Source organism: Schistocerca americana, chromosome 7, assembly GCF_021461395.2.
Source record: "Schistocerca americana isolate TAMUIC-IGC-003095 chromosome 7, iqSchAmer2.1, whole genome shotgun sequence".
Lineage (NCBI taxonomy): Eukaryota > Metazoa > Arthropoda > Insecta > Orthoptera > Acrididae > Schistocerca > Schistocerca americana.
The window spans coordinates 270,773,353-270,793,629 of NC_060125.1; the positions used below are offsets into that span (position 1 = coordinate 270,773,353).

General features: G+C 42.0%; 1 protein-coding gene across 1 annotated transcript in view; it reads left to right on the top strand.

The window, feature by feature from the left end:
• The first annotated feature begins 1,499 nt into the window (after window positions 1-1,499).
• Window positions 1,500-20,277, top strand: part of LOC124622475 (myrosinase 1-like) — a 33,894-nt gene continuing 15,116 nt past the window's right edge. The window contains exons 1-7 of the mRNA XM_047148183.1: window positions 1,500-1,638; window positions 1,854-1,984; window positions 5,008-5,142; window positions 13,435-13,557; window positions 13,631-13,811; window positions 18,280-18,374; window positions 18,539-18,686. Coding sequence (XP_047004139.1) covers window positions 1,503-1,638; window positions 1,854-1,984; window positions 5,008-5,142; window positions 13,435-13,557; window positions 13,631-13,811; window positions 18,280-18,374; window positions 18,539-18,686 — 949 coding nt within the window. The 5' untranslated portion in view covers window positions 1,500-1,502. The remainder of the gene's footprint in view (window positions 1,639-1,853; window positions 1,985-5,007; window positions 5,143-13,434; window positions 13,558-13,630; window positions 13,812-18,279; window positions 18,375-18,538; window positions 18,687-20,277) is intronic.

Genomic DNA, 20,277 nt, shown 5'->3' on the forward strand with positions numbered 1-20,277 from the left:
TGACAGTAAGATATATGTGTACCAAGTGTCGTTGAAATCGGTCTAGTTGTTTAGGAAGAGATGTGGAACATACAAACATAAACACGTACACACTTAAAAGTACATACGTTGGGCAGTCAAATGAAAATCGAACACCCGCCACTACGTGACCGTGGAATGATTCCTTTCAAACATTCAAAAGTAATCACCACATGCTATGGGAATTTTATCCCACTGGGAGAAGAACCGATCAATTTCTTATTCGTATAAAATGTTTGAAGCTGACATTTCCACATCCGCACCCACTCTTGCATATTTCCAGCTGAAACCGACGGTCGCGTGTATCTTTCTTCAGATCTCCAAAGATGTGAACATCGCATGGTGAAAGATCCAGGCTGTTCAAAGGATGCTGCAGTGATTCCCAATCAAACTGCTGAAGGTCGGCCTTCATACAGCTGGTGGTGTAAGATCGGACATTGTGGAATGTAAGGGCCATCAAGACGAGCGTGAAACCACAGTGAATTTGCAGTGGTGTGAAGACACTCTGCAGGAGCTACGACATGTCATGAAGTCGAAACGCGAAAGAATACATCCCGTTGCATCATTACGCCCATCCCATATTGTCAATCGGACGACGGCTACGCCTCAGCGGTATGGTTTAGAAACACTGCATTATCATCCATACAGCCCTGATCATTACCGTTTTATTTTTAGGTCTTTGGCGACCTGAAGAGACATGCTTGGATGTCGTTTTCATGCGGACAGGTAAGAGCGATACTGGGTGAGACGAATACTCGGACATCCGCGGCCAAACTCTTTCTACTAAAGAGGGATTTATCGTTTCGTCTCCTAGTGGAATCAATGTCTTAACATGTACGGTGATTGCTTTTGAGTGCGTTCCATGGTACTCTTGTGGATTGTGTTTGGTTTTCATTTGACTACCCCTCATATATCCATTTATATAACATGTGTGGATTAAAATTTCTTTAGGAGAAATTGTTGCAATTAAAATATTACTGCACAGGCACCCAATTTATGAAATATAATGACTCTTTATTTTTTAGGAAACTGTTTGTTCATAGAATTTTTGTGACTGACACAATTGTTCCAAAACTTATAGCCAGTTGTTGCCTTTTTAATTGGGAACTATTATTTAGCTAAGTGATCAGTCATTTATTTCCAAGTAATGGTTGACAAACATCATTTTTCCCAGGATCAGCGTTGCTAATGATCGGACAACTGCAACATTCCCACGAGAGTACAATAAGCGGAACTGATAAGAAAGCCTCTGCTGATTTCGGTGTGTGATCCGCGGATCAGCAAGTTACTTCAGTACCTCTCTGATAATATCGCTATGAACACAGGAAAACCCTATAGAAATATGCTGATTAACGGACGATAAAAGGAAATTAACTGATATCTATTTCCGGATATACAAACAACTTACGAAATTATATCCCAGTTACACTATTTATACGTACACCTTGCAGCTGCTCATACAAAGCCACTGGAGATTTCCAACGATGAGGTTGCTGATCACCTTTACGGCTGTGTTAGCCGTTGTTTCCGCACAGACAGCCTCTAATCGATTCCCCGATGACTTCATGTTTGGTGCTGCAACATCCGCATATCAGGTCGAAGGAGCCTGGAATGAAGATGGTGGGTTCAGAAGCATTAAGTGTATTCCGCCGGCAAAGTGACAACGAGGGAAAAAACTATGTATTCGAGCACGGGCCATTATATTTAGCGTTTATAACGTGTGCTTTCAATATACTGCTTATTGTTGCTTATGCAAAACCAAGGCAATAACGTATTTCCATGACAATAGTTGATAGGTGTATTATTTAATGTGATGTTCTTGCTCGCATTTACAGGCAAGGGAGAGAGCATCCAGGACAACTTCTTCCACAACCATCCGCTATTCATTCTAGAACAGAACGGGGACGTTGCCTGCGATTCTTACCATAAGTACAAGGAAGATGTTCAGATGCTGAAGGCGCTCAACGTAAGTACAATTTACAGCAGCAAGCATGCTAACTTCTTCTTTTGCAGCGATTTAAAAAAAAACTTGTGACATATGCGTTCACTATGATTTCCATACACAGTATTTCATACAAGCTAGGAATTAAAAAAAGGTGCACCTGGTCGTTTTAAGACATTATTTGCTTTGAGTAAACGTCTATGGGCGAACTTAATGATGAATCAGAAATACCTACAAAATTATTAAAACAATGTCTAGGAAAATCTATAATCAGGAACGACATTCGTTTCAGATTCATGTAGCGTCCTGTTGGGAAGTCAGAAAGCAGTTAGTTTAAACAAATACTGTGTTCATTCGAGAAATGGTTACCGCTTTCTCACTGTAGAAGACAAAATTGTCGGATGTGAGGTCCGCCAGTTATGCAAAACACCATTTTTTCTCAGTACCCAAACATGTTTCGGCACCATTGTGCCATCGTCAGTGGGTTTTCGTTCTTATTTATTCTGCAATGTGAACATTTTTGTTAAATGATTATAAAATTATGTGCGTCTTTAGTTCAAGCCACAGATCGTTTCGTTTTGTAAATACCTTTACATTTGGCGTGTATGAATTTTCATTTGTGTGTTAATTACTACAAAAAGAAACGATCTGTTCTTTGAATTAAAGATGCACGTATTTTTATAATGATTTAACGAAAATGTTCATATTGCAGAATAAATGAAAACGAAAACCCACTGATGATGGCATGGTGGTGCCGAAACATGTTTGAGTACTGAGAAAAAACGGTGTTTTGCATAACTGGCGGACCTCACACCCAACAAATTTAACTGCTAGCACGGCCAATACAAGGAATTACAAATCAAAATTATGAATATGTAGCAGACAAAGTAAAACAAAATTAAAACAATTTCGTTAAAACAAAAACGAATGTAAGATTGTTGTCGTCAAGGGACGACGTCAATATTCATGGAAATAAATCTCTAAACGTATAGTACGGGAAAGGAATTCGGCTGGTTCCGTTTCAAACAAAAAAATTTAAACTTGCTTTTAATCGTCTTAGGCATTCTATGGAAAATAATGATGAAAATTGGATCCGAACCCCGCTCGTCACATATACGAGTTAGCGCTTTTACCAGTGTTCCATATTCCCTTTCTTCCGAAACTCTCATAGGTATGCACGTAGTGTCGTGATATACAGTGGTACACGCACACTGATCATCCAGAACATTATGCCCACCTATCTAATAGCTGGTAGATCCACCTCTGGAACGCGCCGTGGCGTGTAAGCAGTGAGACCTTGGTAGGTCGCTGGAGGGAGGTGGCACCTGGCGAGATGGAGAGCCAGCACATCAACTGGAACTCGCCGCTGTGTTCCTCGAATCCCTGCATCACACTCCTGGCCTTGTGACATGTCGCATTATCTTGTTGAAAAATGCCACTGCCGTTGAGAAACGTGACCTCCATGAAGGGGAGAATGTGGTTTGCAACCAGTGTACGATACTTCGTGACCATCATGGTGCCTTGCACGAGCTCCATCGGACCCTTAGATGCCCACGTGAATGTTCCAATGACCGTAATGGAGCCGCCGCCAGCTTGTCTGAGTTCTGCATTACAGGTTTAAAGAAACTGTTGACCTGCAAGGCTACGGCTTCGCGCCCTCCCATCGGCATGTTGAAGAAGGTATCGGGATTCATCAGACTATGCAACGTTCTACCAGTGCGCCAACGTCCAGTGCCGATGGTCACGTGCCCATTTCAGTCGTAGTTGCCGATGTCGTGGTGTTAAAATTGACTCATTCATGATTCGTTGGCTGCGGAGGCCCATTGTTAGTGTTCGGTGCACTGTGTGTTCAGGCATCTGTTCAAGCACACTTACACTCTGCCAAGCATTAAAGTCTGATGTTTGTTCCACAAGTCGCCTCCTGTCCTGTTTTACTAGTTTGCCCAGCCTACGACGTTCGACATCTGTACTGAGAGATGGCTGCCCAACCCCACGACGTCTGGACGTTGTTTCACGTTGGTTTCGCCACATGTTGAAGACACTCACCACAGCATTCCTCGAACACTCGACAAGTCGCGCAGTTTCCGAAATGCTCGTGCCAAGCCTCCGGGACATCACACTGTGCCCTCGACGAACCTCAGATGTCGCGCCTTCCCCCATTCTGCATACTGGCCTCACGCTCACTGATAGTAAGTGCATCGAGTGTGTGTCTAGCAGTCATTCACCGTCAGGTGAATCTGCTATCGCCTGGACGGGCTTTTATCGCTAGTAGGTCGATGGTCATAGTGTTCTGGCTCATGAGTGTACGTGTCGATGTGTGCTTCTGGAGTACTTTGGTATTATTGCGTTACTGAGGAAATCGAATGGTGCCGCGCAGTCTACGCGTTTGCTTATTGTCGAGAGCGGCTACGAACTTTCATTGTGAATTTTGTGCGCAGCAAGAGCTCTAGCGGCAGAACCTGAATCAAATTATGCTTCCATTCGAAACGAATTCCCATCAGCCGTTCATACGTGAAAGTATGTAATTGTACTTTAATAAATTCAATGCATTTACGATTTTGGAAGTTTATTTCCAGTGACTAAATTTCATTAAATAAGTTCCGGTTCTGTAACTGCCGGTTCTTTGTAAAAATCCGTCGTCAATTGGTACAGAGAAATGAGTGTTTATAGTAATATAGTACTACGTATGTTGTATGTTTAGTCCTTAATTTTCGGTCTCCACTGTCGAATCCAATTATCCATTTAATAATTACAAGGTGGCATTGTTGTGTATTACACAAGCTTCCCTATCGCATTATTCGTTTCTATCACTGCCTATTTCTAAATATCTGTTCATGATTCTTATAGATTTTCAGAATGATAAATAACTTTCAGGGTCATTTCATTAAATATTCTCTTAGATTACAAAACGGCAATGAGGTTATGTTTACAATTTCAGATTTGTTTTATTCAGTGGGTTCAGCGTCAATACGTGATGTAATAATGAAATATCAGCTGTCAGTCCCCAGACATTTAGTTGCGACCATTAATACTTCGTTATCGAACAGGCGGACGTGTATCGATTTTCCATAGCCTGGCCACGAGTGTTGCCTAACGGGGACCTCGACGTCATCAACCAGGCTGGTATCGACTACTACAACAACCTTATCAACGAACTGCTCGCCAACGGAATTCAGCCTCTGGTAAGTGGAGAATGATAGTATTCGCGTACTCTTTCTCGTGCAGTAAACCTCTCTTCCATTTAGAAACACGAATAAGAGGCATATATTGTAATTGCAACTGATCCCAATGTGAAAGAAAGAAACAGCATATCTTCTTTACAGCTATGCCAAAGTTAAGACGGAACAACATGCTAATTGTTCCAAAGCGTAGTGTGACTGAAACTGCTTTATCTGTCTGGATGTCTAGCTCACAACGTAAATGGTCATAGACCATATTCAGTCTCCTGTTTTCAGAAAATGTTTGTAAACTATAATTTTGAATGAAACACTTGAGGCAGTGGGATTATACGTACTGAACAGCCCAACTCACAATTATGCACTGGCTCATGGTCAAAATTAACGGTAACTGCTTACAAAAATACCCCGAGAAACAAGTCAATCATGACTGTCTTTCACAGTGTGGCGGGTGTACTGTCCAAGGAGAGGAGAAGGGACGTAACAAGAGATTCAGGCATGCAGCCGTATGTTGTTTTCTCCCTAACTCAACGGGCCATGCTGATAAACAGAAAGCAACTGTCATTAGCAACCATCGAAGAAGCGGTTCCTAGGTGGCCCATTGTGTTAGTGAGAGAGTATCACTAACATAATTTCTTTTAAGATGCATACCTTCGTACAATACAGTGGAATGCTAATGAGTTGTACCACTGTGCCCAACGAATCCAGATGAATATAGCTGTTGGCTGGATTAGTTTCAAGACAATGGTCATGAACTATTTGTCAGTATTTGCTCTTCAGAAATTTGAGTAAACTTGCCATATTTATTATGTTTTTTTTTAAAGTGTAGCTTGATGAATGTGCTGGTAAATATTCATACCAATGAATAAGGAACAAAAATATTATACATGATTGGTGACCTCCTCCGCTTCGCATGGGCTTCATCAAGTACCTACGACTGGATAACTTGTCTGACGTAGCAGTGATAAATTATATGCAAAAACGTCCTCGTGAATCAGTCTGTGTATTAATGGAAGCTGCATTAAAATCCCTTCGGTAGTGCCTGTGATTAGCGTGAACATACAAACAGAAGTCGCGTGGGGGGACTTTAATTTATAATATGTAAACATATAGAAAATCCCAGTGGTATACAGGATGGTCAGAAGCAGTTTGAAAGAACTGTAACGGTGTTGGAGGGTAGTTTGTGCTGAGAAATAACTGTTAAGGAAAAATGCACTACTTTGCGCCATTACCGAGTTAATTAACAGGGAAATTATGTTTCTGTGGAGTAATCACCATCACGTAATTATGCCTAGACATACCGCGGAATTCTGCACATCTGAGGCAGAATTGGAGTTTCTTCGCGGTTTCTGTAAAAAAATTACAACTGGTTTTTCGGAGGTATTTGTTGATTCCTATCTGATTTGTATTAATCTATATCCACAATTACTGCGAAATGTATACCTCTATGCTAATGTGAACAGGCAAATACGCTATGAGTGTAATGAATGGCGGACGTACTTAACGTTGACGCCCGGAACACGTCTTCGCATCGTCGTCAGATATGTGCGAGGTATTCATAATAGGCAGGAATGATCATTTTGCACTGCACTGCTTCGAATGTGGCTTCATAATGTAATAGCAGTTAGTCTTACACTAACAGTCTGAAGCCTAATTTGATAACGAAAATGTACCCTGACTTAAATATACAGCTTTCAAATTACGCTAAGTACGTAGTGAAAGGAAAAAGTAGCATTGCTCGGTAGTTCTAAACACTAAACTGCTGAAAATTTATATATACTGGGACCGATGTAAAAGCATGGCAACGAGAAGGGAGCGCTTCGTCATTGGGAACAAGTTTAAAGACGAACAGCGTCCGTAATCTTACCAAAGAAATTCTTGCAGATTTCGCATGAGCTTCTTTATGGGAACCAAGGGAAATATATATATGGAAGTACGAAACGCAACCCAGTTATGTTTCTAATGAAGACTACCATTGGCAGTATGTGAAACATACTTTGCTATCTACCTCGGTGGGACTGCTGGTACTACCTATATCTGGCCCACACTTACACAATTTAAGAATTTTCCTGGCGAATACGTAGCATGGAGCAGTGCTCGTGCAAGTAATCTGTTCTGCGTGGTACATGTCAACTGAAGTTAAATGGGCGTCGGAAATCCCAGTTGTTAATCTTGTCTTGTGATGTTCACTCAAGGGATAACGGTACACTGGATAATAATATATGTATGACCGCTTTCTAACTAGTTCTGAACAAAAATCTCTACAAAGTAATTACGTCGGGATGTGGTTTCCATAACTTTGTTAAATGTAGCGAGTCTAGCTCTTATCTACAAGAATAAAATTACTTCATGTATAAATTTCAGACTACCTGGATAACTCCCCATAAATGAACGGCAAAGCTTGTGGATCTTCCTGTAATAATACCAAGATAGACTGGTACACTTCTTAGACCTTCGGAGGTGGGCGTGGTTACATAAGACATTTCACAACTACAGCTCTAACAAAGCAACCTAAAATTTCGTTACCGGAAAAAAAAATTTGACGATACCGCGTTTTTATCTTTGTTGTGTACATAGTTCCGCATAGTCAGCGCATACATAACTTTCCCACTAGAATGCGCCCTCTAAGCACCACAGTGCAGGCGCAGCACTCGTCCGTCTCCGCACTACGAGATGGCGCTGCCATAGAGACGGACCAAATTCTGCTTCCGCCGATCTGCGTATTAATATGTAGCGCAGCCAATGAGATTGCTGCTAACATAGAACCTTCTCTCCTCGCAGATCACACTCGCGCAGTGATACATGAAAGTGCGAGGTATTATAACGAGTGTACAGACCTCTGATTAGTCAGTCTGCATTAGTCTGTACCAGTCTGTACGAGTTCTACATTGGTCTGTACCAGTCTATAGTCAAGTTTCAGTCTGCGCCTGATATGATTATCATAGTCGTGTACATAGCTATGAAGATAAATGTATAGACACTTTTGTCAAGTATCAGGGATATATGTGAGAATAAGATTAACGTACCAATACCATAGGAACTTCAGACTGTCAATCGTAAATTGCATCCAGAACCAAGTTAAGTAATTCTTATGCTTGTTACTGTTTTAATAAATGTGTGCGAAAATTAATCAAGTTCTGTTTAAAGTTGGTCACCGCCAATCAGCTACTCTAAGCGTGCAAGTGGCATTTCTATCGTCTGACCTAACGACAGAAGATAAACACGCCACGATAAGACCACGAGACATATTGCTGACACTCGCCTACTTCGTTAGAGCGACAAGTCAAATAATCAGATGGTGTGTGTATCGAAGGTCTTACAGAATGCACACCACAATCTTCTTAACACTAAAACTGTTTATTGGACTGGATGTGATATTTAGATCTTTTACCTTTCTCTATTGGACTTCCCAAGAGCTATATATACGAAAATAAGCTGATCTTCTATAGCCGAAGTAGAGGAGTAATTAATATTAGGTGTAGTCAAACTGGGATGTCTTTTCTAATTTACATCTACACCTGTCCACATACTCTATAAGCTACCCTGTAGTGCATAGCGGAACTACCTCGTACCACTAACAGTCTTCTTCTTTGCTATTCTACCTGTAAACTGTGATTCTGCCAGGCAGCATAGCACCACACTGAGACGAAAAAGACATGGGACAGCGATACACACATATACAGACGGCGGCGGTTTCACATACACAAGGTACAAAAAAGGCAGCGCATTGGCAGACCTGTCATTTGCGCTCAGGTGATTCATGTGGAAAGGTTTCCGAAGAGATTATGGCCACACGATGGGAAGTAACAGACTTTGAATGCCGGATGGTAGTTGGTGCTGGACGCATGGGTCACTCAGTTTCGCAAATCTTTAGCGAATTCAGTATTCCCCGATCCCAGCATACCAGTTTACAGGCATTACCTCTCACCACGGACAACGCAGTGGCCGATGGTCTTCACTTAACGACCGAGAGCAGCAGCGTTTGCGTAGAGCTGTCAGTCCAGAGAGACAAGCAAGACTGCATGAAACAACAGCAGAAATCAATGTGGACTATGGCTGCAGACGACCGACGTGAATGCCTTTCCTACCAACACGACGTCACCTGCGGCACGTCTCCAGGCTGGTGACGATATCCGCTACACCCTAGGCAACTTGAAAATGGTGGCCTGGTCAGATTAGTCCCGATTTCACTTGGTAAGACCTGATTGTAGGGTCAGAATGCGACGCAGTTCCAGAAGTCGCGGACCCAACTTGTCAAAAAGTCACTGTTCATGCTGGTGGTGCTTCAATAATGATATGGACTGTGTTTGCGTGCAACAGACTGGGTCCCCTGAATTTTCCGCTGCTTGGAGACCATTTTCAGCATTCATGGACTTCATGTACCCAAACAAGCCTGGAATTTTTATGAATGACAGTGCGTCGTGTCACCGGGCCACAGTCATTCGCGATAGGTTTGAAGAACATTCTGAACACGTCAAGCGAATGGTTTGGCCACTCACAGCGCCCGTCGTTGAAACCCATCCAACATTTATGGGACATAAACTAGAGGTCAATTCGCGCAAAAAGTCGTGTGTCGGCAATACTTCAGCAATTATAGACGGCTACAGAGGCAGCATGCGCCAGTATTTCTCAATGGAACTTCCAATGCCATGAGGAGTCCCTTCCACTTCGATCTGCTGCACTACGCCGAGTTCCAGTCCGACACGATATTACGAGGTACATTCACATTTTTCTACATTTAAAGAAAGCTGCTATTCGCTAGAAGAAATATAACTTTTCGTAAGTCTTTTGTATCCACCTTAAGCGTTGTAGGAAACTACTGTCGCCTACAGTTGACCGGAAGAGAAGAAGTAGTGTTGGTGTACACTTGTTCTTGACCCGTCAAGGTACTGATGCCTTTGGTTCATTTCCCTTTCCTCAGTGTAATAAGGAATATGTTGCACTGCTGAGATGATTCATCGGTTGAATCGAAACGTTAAACTCAATCTGCTCCACGATGCTTTTGCAAGACGACTAGCCATCGTTCAAAATGGCTCTGAGCACCATGGGACTCAACATCTTAGGTCATCAGTCCCCTAGAACTTTGAACTACTTAAACCTAACTAACCTAAAGGACATCACACACATCCATGCCCGAGGCAGGATTCGAACCTGCGACGTAGCAGTCCCGCGGTTCCGGACTGCAGCGCCTAGAACCGCACGGCCACCGCGGCCGGCTAGCCATCGTGATGGAGACGTATTTTACCAACCATTTTCTCTGACTGCCTTTCACAACACAAGCCCTTCATTACACAATCACTTTTGCTTCAAAATAACCTTATCTGAAACAGTGATCGATGATACATGACATGAAAGTATAATACATACCATGCTGTTGGCACTTGCAATGAGCCATACGATCTGATTTCAATGCGATGCTGTTTTATCTTACACCGAATATTTCCGTACAATGAGTTCGTAAATTATATGAAAAACAGCTACAGAATATTTTGTAAATATAAAAACCGTGAGTTTATGCTTACTTGTTTATTCCTGCACAGTTGGCCTATTACATGTACAATTTAAAAAGGCTTTACAATCTCATATTTTTGCGTATACAGAAGAATGCTGAAGAGTAGATGGGTAGATCACATAACTAATGAGAAGGTATTGAATAGAACTGGGGAGATGAGGAGTTTGTGGCACAACTTGACTAGAAGGAGGAATCGGTTGCTAGGACATGTTCTGAGGCATAACGGATCACCAATTTAGTATTGGAGGGCAGCGTGGAGGGTAAAAATCGTAGAGGGAGACCAAGAGATGAATACACTAAGCAGATTCAGAAGGATATAAGTTGCAGTACGTACTGGAAGATGAAGCAGCTTGCACAGGATAGAGTTGCATGGAGAGCTGCATCATATCAGTCTCAGGACTGAGCACGACAACAACAACATCAATTTTTGCGTACGTTAATTATTACTGCTTTTATACGCTACTGTTAGAGAAGTTCACTTGCTACTATAGCACAACTGCCATTGACCTCTTCTCTCATTATCAAGCTTATAATACTTGCATTATAGTTAATAATACTAAGACTCTCACCACGGGAGACGCCACAGTGGTTAAGATAAAGTATTTGGGTTTGGAAGACGATTGTTGAATTCTCCAACTGGCGGTCCAGATTTAGTTTCCCGTTGTCTCCCTTAATCGATTACTGTTTCCACTGAAAAGTATACATCGGATTTTTTCCAAGTGCTTTCTTATTTCAATCTTGTCCTCTGCCTATAGATATTTCGCCGACGATCCATAACACTAATAAATGCAGGGTGAACCAAAAATCCACCGACAACATTTCGGGAGCCGTTCAGCGATATTTCTTGAGTATTTTGGTTTAAAGGGACGGGTGGCCACACCTAGGTCGTTACAGACTCAGACTAATAGTAATTCCGTCATTTGTCTTTGTATATTTTTTTTTTGTCTTTTGTCTGGTTTGTACCGCAACTGCATTGAATATATCTCCGTAACACTGCAAATGTCGATGACATGCACTGTGTGTCTTGATAGGAAACACTTATTACAGTCACTCACGATACATTATACATGTTTTTGACTTGCTGGCAATGGTGAAACGCAAGTCACTCTTTTACCTTAAGATAGCATTTATTATGGTTGGAATGTGACTCATTTTTTTCGGCTGCATTTGTTGTTTGCTAGAACCTATACACAGCAGTACCTAGAGGTTTACTGTTCGTGAGTTTGCCGAAATGCAGTTCGTACGTATATGGGTTCACTGAATGCAATGGAAGAGTGCCTCAACGACGCCATGTAGAGATATTTACCTTTCAATTCAACCCAATGACGATAGTTTGCATCTGTTTCAAGGCTGTTGCTTCATTGCATTACTCTGTGCTTTGTGTTGACGTATTACAGTTTGTTTCACCGCTGTGAAGATATTTTCCCATAAATGAAACTAATAGGGACGATAAATCATAAATATTTCATTGGTGCACGGGGTGAACGCTAGTAAAACCCAGAAAATACAGGGACGGTCTACTGACTGGAAATGGAGGAAAAAAGATCTTATGAAATGTGTCTGGAAATGGTCAATTGAAATGGCAGATGCCTGTGACGAATGAAAGTTCCTCTAACTACGAGGCGTCTGTTACTTGTGTGCTGCAGGCGGTTTGGTTAACGCAGCGTACTTAAGCTGCAGAATGGACCGGTATTCATGTAGGGAACAAGCCGACATTGTGTCTGTGTACGGCCAAGCAGATGGAAACGGTCGAAAGGCAGCACGGCTGTACACAAACAAGTACGCTCACTGACGCTAACGACATTACACAATATTTCAAGTCCTTTCTGCACGTTTGTCTGATCATGGATCCATTCAGACAGATGAACGTAGTGTGATATAGCTGGTGTCTGAGAGGGTACTTACTTTGGTATAACCGTGCAACCTGTCGACCCGACGTGAATACCGGACCATTCTGCTGCTTAAGGTCGGCCGGGGTGACCGAGCGGTTCTAGGCGCTACAGTCTGGAACCGCGCGACCGCTACGGTCGCAGGTTCGAATCCTGCCTCGGGCATGGATTTGTGTGATGTCCTTAGGTTAGTTCGGCTTAAGTAGTTGTAAGTTCTAGGGAACTGATGACCTCAGAAGTTAAGTCCCATAGTGCTCAGAGCCATTTGAACCATTTTTGCTGCTTAAGTACGCTGTGTTCATGACACCGCCTGCAGCACACAAGGGACCCACGCCCCGTGGTCAGAGGAACTTTCCTGCAACATACAAGTAGCACATGGCACGTGGACAAAGGAACTTTCATTCTTCAGTGCCATCTGCCATGGGAACGGTGCATTTCGGGATACATGTTCGTAGGACGTTTTTCCTCCATTTCCAGTCTGAAATGCGTACCTGCAATTTGTCGGTCCTATTAATTTTCACCCCTCATAACGTACCAACGGAGACCGTGGGTATCTTATACCAAACTGCTCACATAGTATCCCTGAAAAACCACCGAAATTTTGTTGGTGCAGTTCTAGTACACTCCGCATATAGAGAAACAGCCTGGAAAGCTTGTAAGTATGATGCGCGGCAGATTGTGCCAAGAAATATTTATTAAAAAAATTCGATGTGTTGCGCCGATTCCGAGTTAATTAGTATTGAATTTAACCAGTCAGGCCATTGCGCGAGAATTCAGTCGACCACCCAGAGACGGTGTCGCCAAACGTGTTCTTCGCTTGGTTTCCTAAAACCGAGCGAGAAATCGATAAAAATACGTCGTTTTATAAAGTTTGACACTACTGTATGCCGCCTGCAGGTAACAATGTACCACTGGGACCTCCCCCAAGCACTGCAGTACATCGGAGGCTGGTCCAATGAGTTGCTGGCCGACTACTTCGTTGAATACGCCAGGATACTCTTCGAGAACTTCGGAGATAGGGTAAGTAAAAGTTCCAGTGTACTTGTAGCCTCACTTTACCTGGCAAAATAATTGACGATGTATTGTTCCACAGGTGAAATGGTGGATCACATTCAACGAGCCCCATCAGTTCGTGGAAGGCTACGCGGTGCCGTGGGGTGCACCAGGTCAGCGTGCTCCGGGAATCGGCGACTACCTGGCCACACACACCGTCATCAAAGCTCACGCCCGGGTCTGGCACCTCTACGATGAGCAGTACAGAGCCACACAGAACGGTCAGTGCCTCATGACAACATGGATGTCCCTTTCGATACTGACAGCTCTTGTATTAGACAAATACAATAGAGAACCATATCATTACCACTGCCCAATTAAATGCTGCTTTATGGTGTTGCATTAAATAATGTGGCAAGTGACGTACGTACAAACATCCACCTATCTAATATAGGTCACTACTACATGCCCTGAAAGGCGGGTGTGCCTGTGTAAAAGGAAACGACCAATACTGTGTGTTCGGTAGAGAAGCAGTAACAGCAGAGTGGGTCTATCAGTAGAGCTCAGTGACTTCGGATGTGGAGCTGTCATACAATATCACCTGGGTACTAAATATGTCAGGAATATTTCAACCCTTCTCAGGCTGCCCAAGACAGCAATTGGTTACGTGACTGTGAAGTGGAAACGCGAAGTATCAACGACTGCTAAACCAAGAGATCTTGTACGGACGGCCGGGGATCGTCAAGAGTACAGGATGGTGGTTGAAAAAATTAGATGAAATCAGCGGAATAAATCACTCATGGGTTCCAAAGTGCTGCTAGCAGTTCAACTGGCACAGTACCTGTGCATAAAAACTTCAAAATGCTTACAATTGTACAGCACCTTCTCGTGAATCGTGCATTTCCGTAGCCAGTACTACGACCCTTTTGAAGTGGTGTAGAGAGTGACGCCACTGGGTGGAGGATAATTGTAAACAAGTGATTACGAGTGATAAATAGTGCAGCCAGGTGGAAGGGGATTGTGTTTGGAAAATACCTGGAGAACATTACCTGCCATGATTTGCAGAGCCAACAGTGTATACCCAGGAATGATGGGGATGATTTTTGAGCTTTTTACGTGGTCCCCACATTGTGTATAAAAAAGCAGTAAATGGTACATAAATACATTTTACAACATTGTGTACTCTGTACACTAAAAGTATGGTTCGAAGACGATGACTATAACAGCATGACATTGCAACCCGTCATAAGGCAACATCTGTGGTTTGTGGACAATATCATTCCTGAAATGTTCTGCGTTGTCTTAAGTCCCCACCTGAACACAATGGAACACCTTTGCTATGAGAACATCGACTTCGCTCCAGAACCAATATCCAACATCGCTACATACTCTAATTCAGCTCCTGAGGAAGAATGAGCAGTCATCTATGTACGTCGACGAAGGTGTCCCCAGAGAAGAGAGTTCAAGCTGTCATAAACTTGAAGGGTGTATACCACCTATTTTAATCTTCAGATGCTTTTGACCAGATTTGTAGGCGAGGCAGCGATGACCGAGGAATCGGTCAAGCGTCGACACTGCCTGCAAGTGGAGAAGTCCACTGAAAAGTGGCTTTGAGAAAGGACTGATTGTTATGGCCTGTCTCATGGGAATAAGAATCTCGGAAACGGCTGTTTTTGTGCAATCGTCACTGGCAATGTCTGAAGGACGTCGAAACACTAAGTAGGTGACAAGGTATTCTAAGTGCATGCTTCATTACGGAACTTTGACGTCAGACGCTTAACAGTTGTGTATATTAGGATAGACGGCGATCTGCGGCAGAGCTTATGACACAGTGCAACGCTGATGCAAATACTGGTGTGTCAGTGCACAACGATTAGTGTACATTGTTGAAAATTAGTCTCTGCATCGAAAGAAACCGATGGGTTCCCATGTTAACCTACCGACATCGTCAGTTAGGATTGAATGTGGGTCCTCCAGTAATCGAAACATGTCTCCTGGTCGGTAGAATAACGTTTCTTGCTACACTTGGTCTACGGTTGTGCCTGAATATTCCGTCAGCCAGGCACCACATGCTCATATGCCATTGGGGCCAGCATTAGGCTATGGAGGACTTTCCCCTGGACTTTCATCGCACACTTAACGGTAAATTAAGGCACCACGGAGGTTGCGGACTATGTAAACTTTTTTTAAATTCCAAGACCGGTATCGTGGTACAGTTATTTGTAAAGCATGACAGTAAATACACATTGATTCCTTGGGCAGAAAACAAGACTCATTCGGACCAGATGAAACTCATCTCTGATGCTATCTGGTTCTAGCTGTACGTACACAAACCATCGGCTCATAATTAACCGAAATTGTGTGGCCTGTTGCGTAGACATTGGTGCCATAGGAAAAGTTGGAGGAACGTGTCGATTTGATGAAAACTAAAATAGCTGCTGTAACGTAGTTACATGCTCCGCTGCAGAGCGAAAATTCCGTTCAGGCTGAGCCACGACTCCGCAATATCATTTCCTCCAGGAGAGCCAGTTCTGTAAGGTTCACAGGAGAGCTTCTGTGAAGTTTGAAAGATAGGAGACGAAGTACTAGGGGGCGTAAAGTTGTGAGGGCGGGACATCAGTTGTACTTGGGTAGCTCAGTCGATATAGCACTTGCCACTGAATGGCAAATGTTCCGAGCTCGAGTCTCGGTCCGACACATAGTTTTAACCTGCCAGGAAATTTACATTTTTATCGTCACTAGTTTTATCTAAAAGCTTTACAGGGCTATATTAGTGCTTAAAATTAATCCCATTAATGCAAATTGTATTCACGAAGGATCAGACCATTTTTTTTCTGTGTGAGTCACTTGCGGAGTTAAACGATAAGCAGAGTACTACTAGGAATCTTATTCGGTTTAACAATATTCATGTTCTGTTCGGATTTGTCGACCTGGAGAAAGTGTTTGACAATGTCAAATGGTGCAAGATGTTCGATATTCTGAGAAAAATAAGGGTAAGCTATAGGGAAAGAAGGGTAATATACATTATGTGCAAGAGCAAAGAGTAAACAATCAGAGTTAAAGGTTAAGAACGATGTGCTCAGATTAAAAAGGACGTAAGACAGGGCTGTAGTCCTTCTTCCCTACTGTTCAATCTCTACATCGAAGAGGCAATTACGAAAGGATATCAACGTTAAGATTTACTGATGACATTGCTATCCTCTGTGGTAGTGAAATACAAGGTGTACCGAATGGAATGAACAGTCTAATGAGTACTGAGCATGGATTAAAAGTAGATCGAGAAAAGATGAAAGCAAGGAGAAGTAGTAGAAATGAGAACAGCAAGAAATTTAACATTAGGCCTGGTGATCACGAAGTAGGTGATGTTAAGGAATTCTGCTACCTATTCTTCAAATAAGCAATGACGGATGGAGCAAGGAGGACATCAAAAGCCAATTAGCACTTTTTAAAATGGCATTCATGGCCAAGAGATGCCTGTTGAAATGATGGGATTTATTTTCAGGAAGAGATTTCTGGGATTGAACGTTTGGAGCACAGCGTTGTATGGTACTGAAACATGGACTGGGTGAAAACTGGAGCGGAAGGGTATCAAAGCATTTGAGATGTGGTGCTACGGGATAATATTGAAAATTAAGTGGACTTGAAAGGCAATGAATGAGGAGGTTCTCTGCCAAAATAACGAGGAAAAGAATACATGTAAATCAATCACACGAAGAACGGACAGTGTAGTAGGACATTTTCAAGACATCAGGGAATAACTTCCATGGTACTAGAGGGAGGTGTAGAGGATAAAAACGGTAGAGGAGTGCAATGATTGGAACACACCCGCAAATAATTGAGGGCATAGGTTACAAGTGCTACTATGGGATGAGGAGTTTGGTACAGGAGAGGAATTCTGATGACCCAAAAAAAGGTAACTTCGAATATTTTAGAATTAGGAAAAAAAGTTCGACAATGGCTCGTTAATAATCTAGCAACTGTGAAGCAGAAACCTGTCTTCAGTATAAATGTGTAACAGGTTTGAATCTTATCGCAATTTTGCAAGGTCGTGGATGCTACAGGTTCAAGTTCTAAGACTTTTATTTTCCTTAATACACATCAATAACAAATGACCAAATATAAGAGATTACTACTTTTTCGTCTTCTGCGCATGACGCAAGTTTAGTTTTTAAAGACGTAAATGGCACTATAAATAATTTAGCAATATCTGTAGTAGTCTACAGCTAGTTAACTGTTGCATTAGAACTCGTTCTTACACTTTCGGTAATGAAGTCGTATAATATATGTTTTTGTGTACCAAATGTTGTAAATGAAACTGAAAGCATTACATACCTTAGGATTGGAAGTTATATTTTTAAAACGACCTTCAGAACTATTTAGTGATGGGCATGAATATCAATGAGGAATCGATTTGCTCTTCTAAATCACGAAATCAAGGTAAATAAGCCATGTCCACTGGGTTTACAAATCTAGAAATAAAACTATCAGTATATTATTTATTACAGCACTTTGTACTTACACCATAATAATTTCATACAACTAAATAAATGTTTTGTAACTACGTGAAGAAATACACAAAATAAAAATGTAGATAAAAGTCTGTTTTATGTTGGAGAACTTTGTATAAGCTGAAATTGTAGTTTCTGATCCATCAGTATTATTATGTGCACCAATTTAATGACTTCAGACACTGATCTATGTAACATAATCTAATTTATACTCCCATGGTTGCTTTGACATACTTCCCAGGTAGCGTGGGAATTACGCTTAATATGGATTGGCCTGAACCAGAGACTAACTCGACAGAGGATGCAGAGGCAGCTGAAAGAGCACGACAGTTTGTGGTGGGTGCTGTAGCTCTGTCGTCAACCAGTTGGATTTCCTGTAACTTTTAAGTGTAGTGTTAGTTTGTTAGAGATTGTTGCAGATAGTATTCACGTGACTTTAAAGGTGTGTATGTAGGACGTTGATGATTGTGAGAAAACTGACGTGTAATTCTGTATTGCAGATGGGTATGTTTGGTCATCCTATTTACAGTAAGGATGGGGATTACCCAGCCGTTGTTCGACAGCAAGTGGATGCCAACAGCAAGGCTGAGGGACGGCCCCGATCAAGGCTACCAACCTTCACACAGGAAGAGATCGAGTACATTAGGGGTGAGTAACCAAACGTACAGCAGTGGAAGATCGTTGGGGTTCAACAAGTGAGGACACAACGATTTCCACTTCTGCCCCACGTGATTGTGATGTAAATAGTTATTCTCATATGTTTTTCAAACTTAGATCCAGTAATTCTAGCGGTATTTTGCTAGTGAGTCATGTCGCAACTTGAAAGTGATAGACAATGGATGTGGTGTCCCACTAGAAATTCTTGGCATACATCAACAAGTTTTGTTGCCGACATATTGAGCAGAACAATGATCTTGTTACATCATACATTTGAAAGAAATAAAAACCTGTTTGCTGGGAAAACTTCCATTTAAACATCATTTAGATTAGTTTGTTTCATACTGTGACGCTGTATGTAAGGAAGCATTCTTGACTGCATGTGAAATGTCAAGTAAGGCTCAAGACACAGATTTTTGAAACTTCTTCCTTTGAAATCCAACAATTTGTCAACCACAATGGTGATACCACAGTTTTGGACGCTACACGAGTATTGATTGTAAAGGCCATATACTGCCAACACCATCATCCTTACTGGAATGTTAACCACATCTCCTACGATACTTGTCTACATTATTTCACTTTTTTGCAGTTCGCTTCATGCTGATGGAGGGAGGGACTCTTGCTTGTTTAACCACTCCCTGTACTGAAAGTGGAGCTCTATATCAGTTGCCTTCTGAGGCTGCCGGTCGTTTACGAAATATAAAATTCTTAAATGTATCATTAACTTCACGAGGAGATTATAAGGATAGGCTATCTGAAGAAGAAGTAAATGTTGAAATTGTGAATATGATAGCAAATAAAGTAATTTCTAAATAACTGACATCACTGATGGTCTGCGAACATAAGATTAATATACACAAATCCTTTCACCTTAGTTTCTAATAGATACACAAATACTAACGAGCCTATGTTTCAGTAGGTCTCTGATATCTCGTTACTTATAGAAAAATCGAATACATGTTACTTCAACTACAAATGCAAGAGGCATTTAATGTTTGCCTTTACTGTCGCTGTATTACATGCGCCTCTGTTACAATGGTGCTGTGTCGTATGCTTTTGAATAATTGCTATAAAATTCATTCAACTCGGCATGGATTGTTCCAGCACTGTTTTCCTTCAAATGTGGAAAACGTATCATCGCACTACGCTCCGCTTTATTAGTGGGCTGCCAAATTTTGTTTTGCCATCTGCGGCGGCGTGCTATTGTACTTTGTCACGGTGATTACAGTGTGTACCTGGACTACAGACCCACACCTGCAAACAAAGGCGAAACTATTGTCGCAACTTGATTATTTTCGAGAAGAAAATTACAGTTTTATGACCACCCCCTGTGTGTGACAAAAATATTACACCACATCATTTGAACCATTCCGTGTTACGTCTGCCTACGCAACCAAAAGTGTAAGACGAAGAGAACCTGTAAGGATTCTCGTCTCTAAGGAAACAGTAAATGTTTTAGAGGATTAGGCAACAGAGTCAACACTATAAGTGACTCGTTTCCCGGGAATTACGCACTCTGTAACAAATAATGTGAGAGCAGCAGCTTCATCCCTATCAGTTACAGAAAGCATCATGTTTT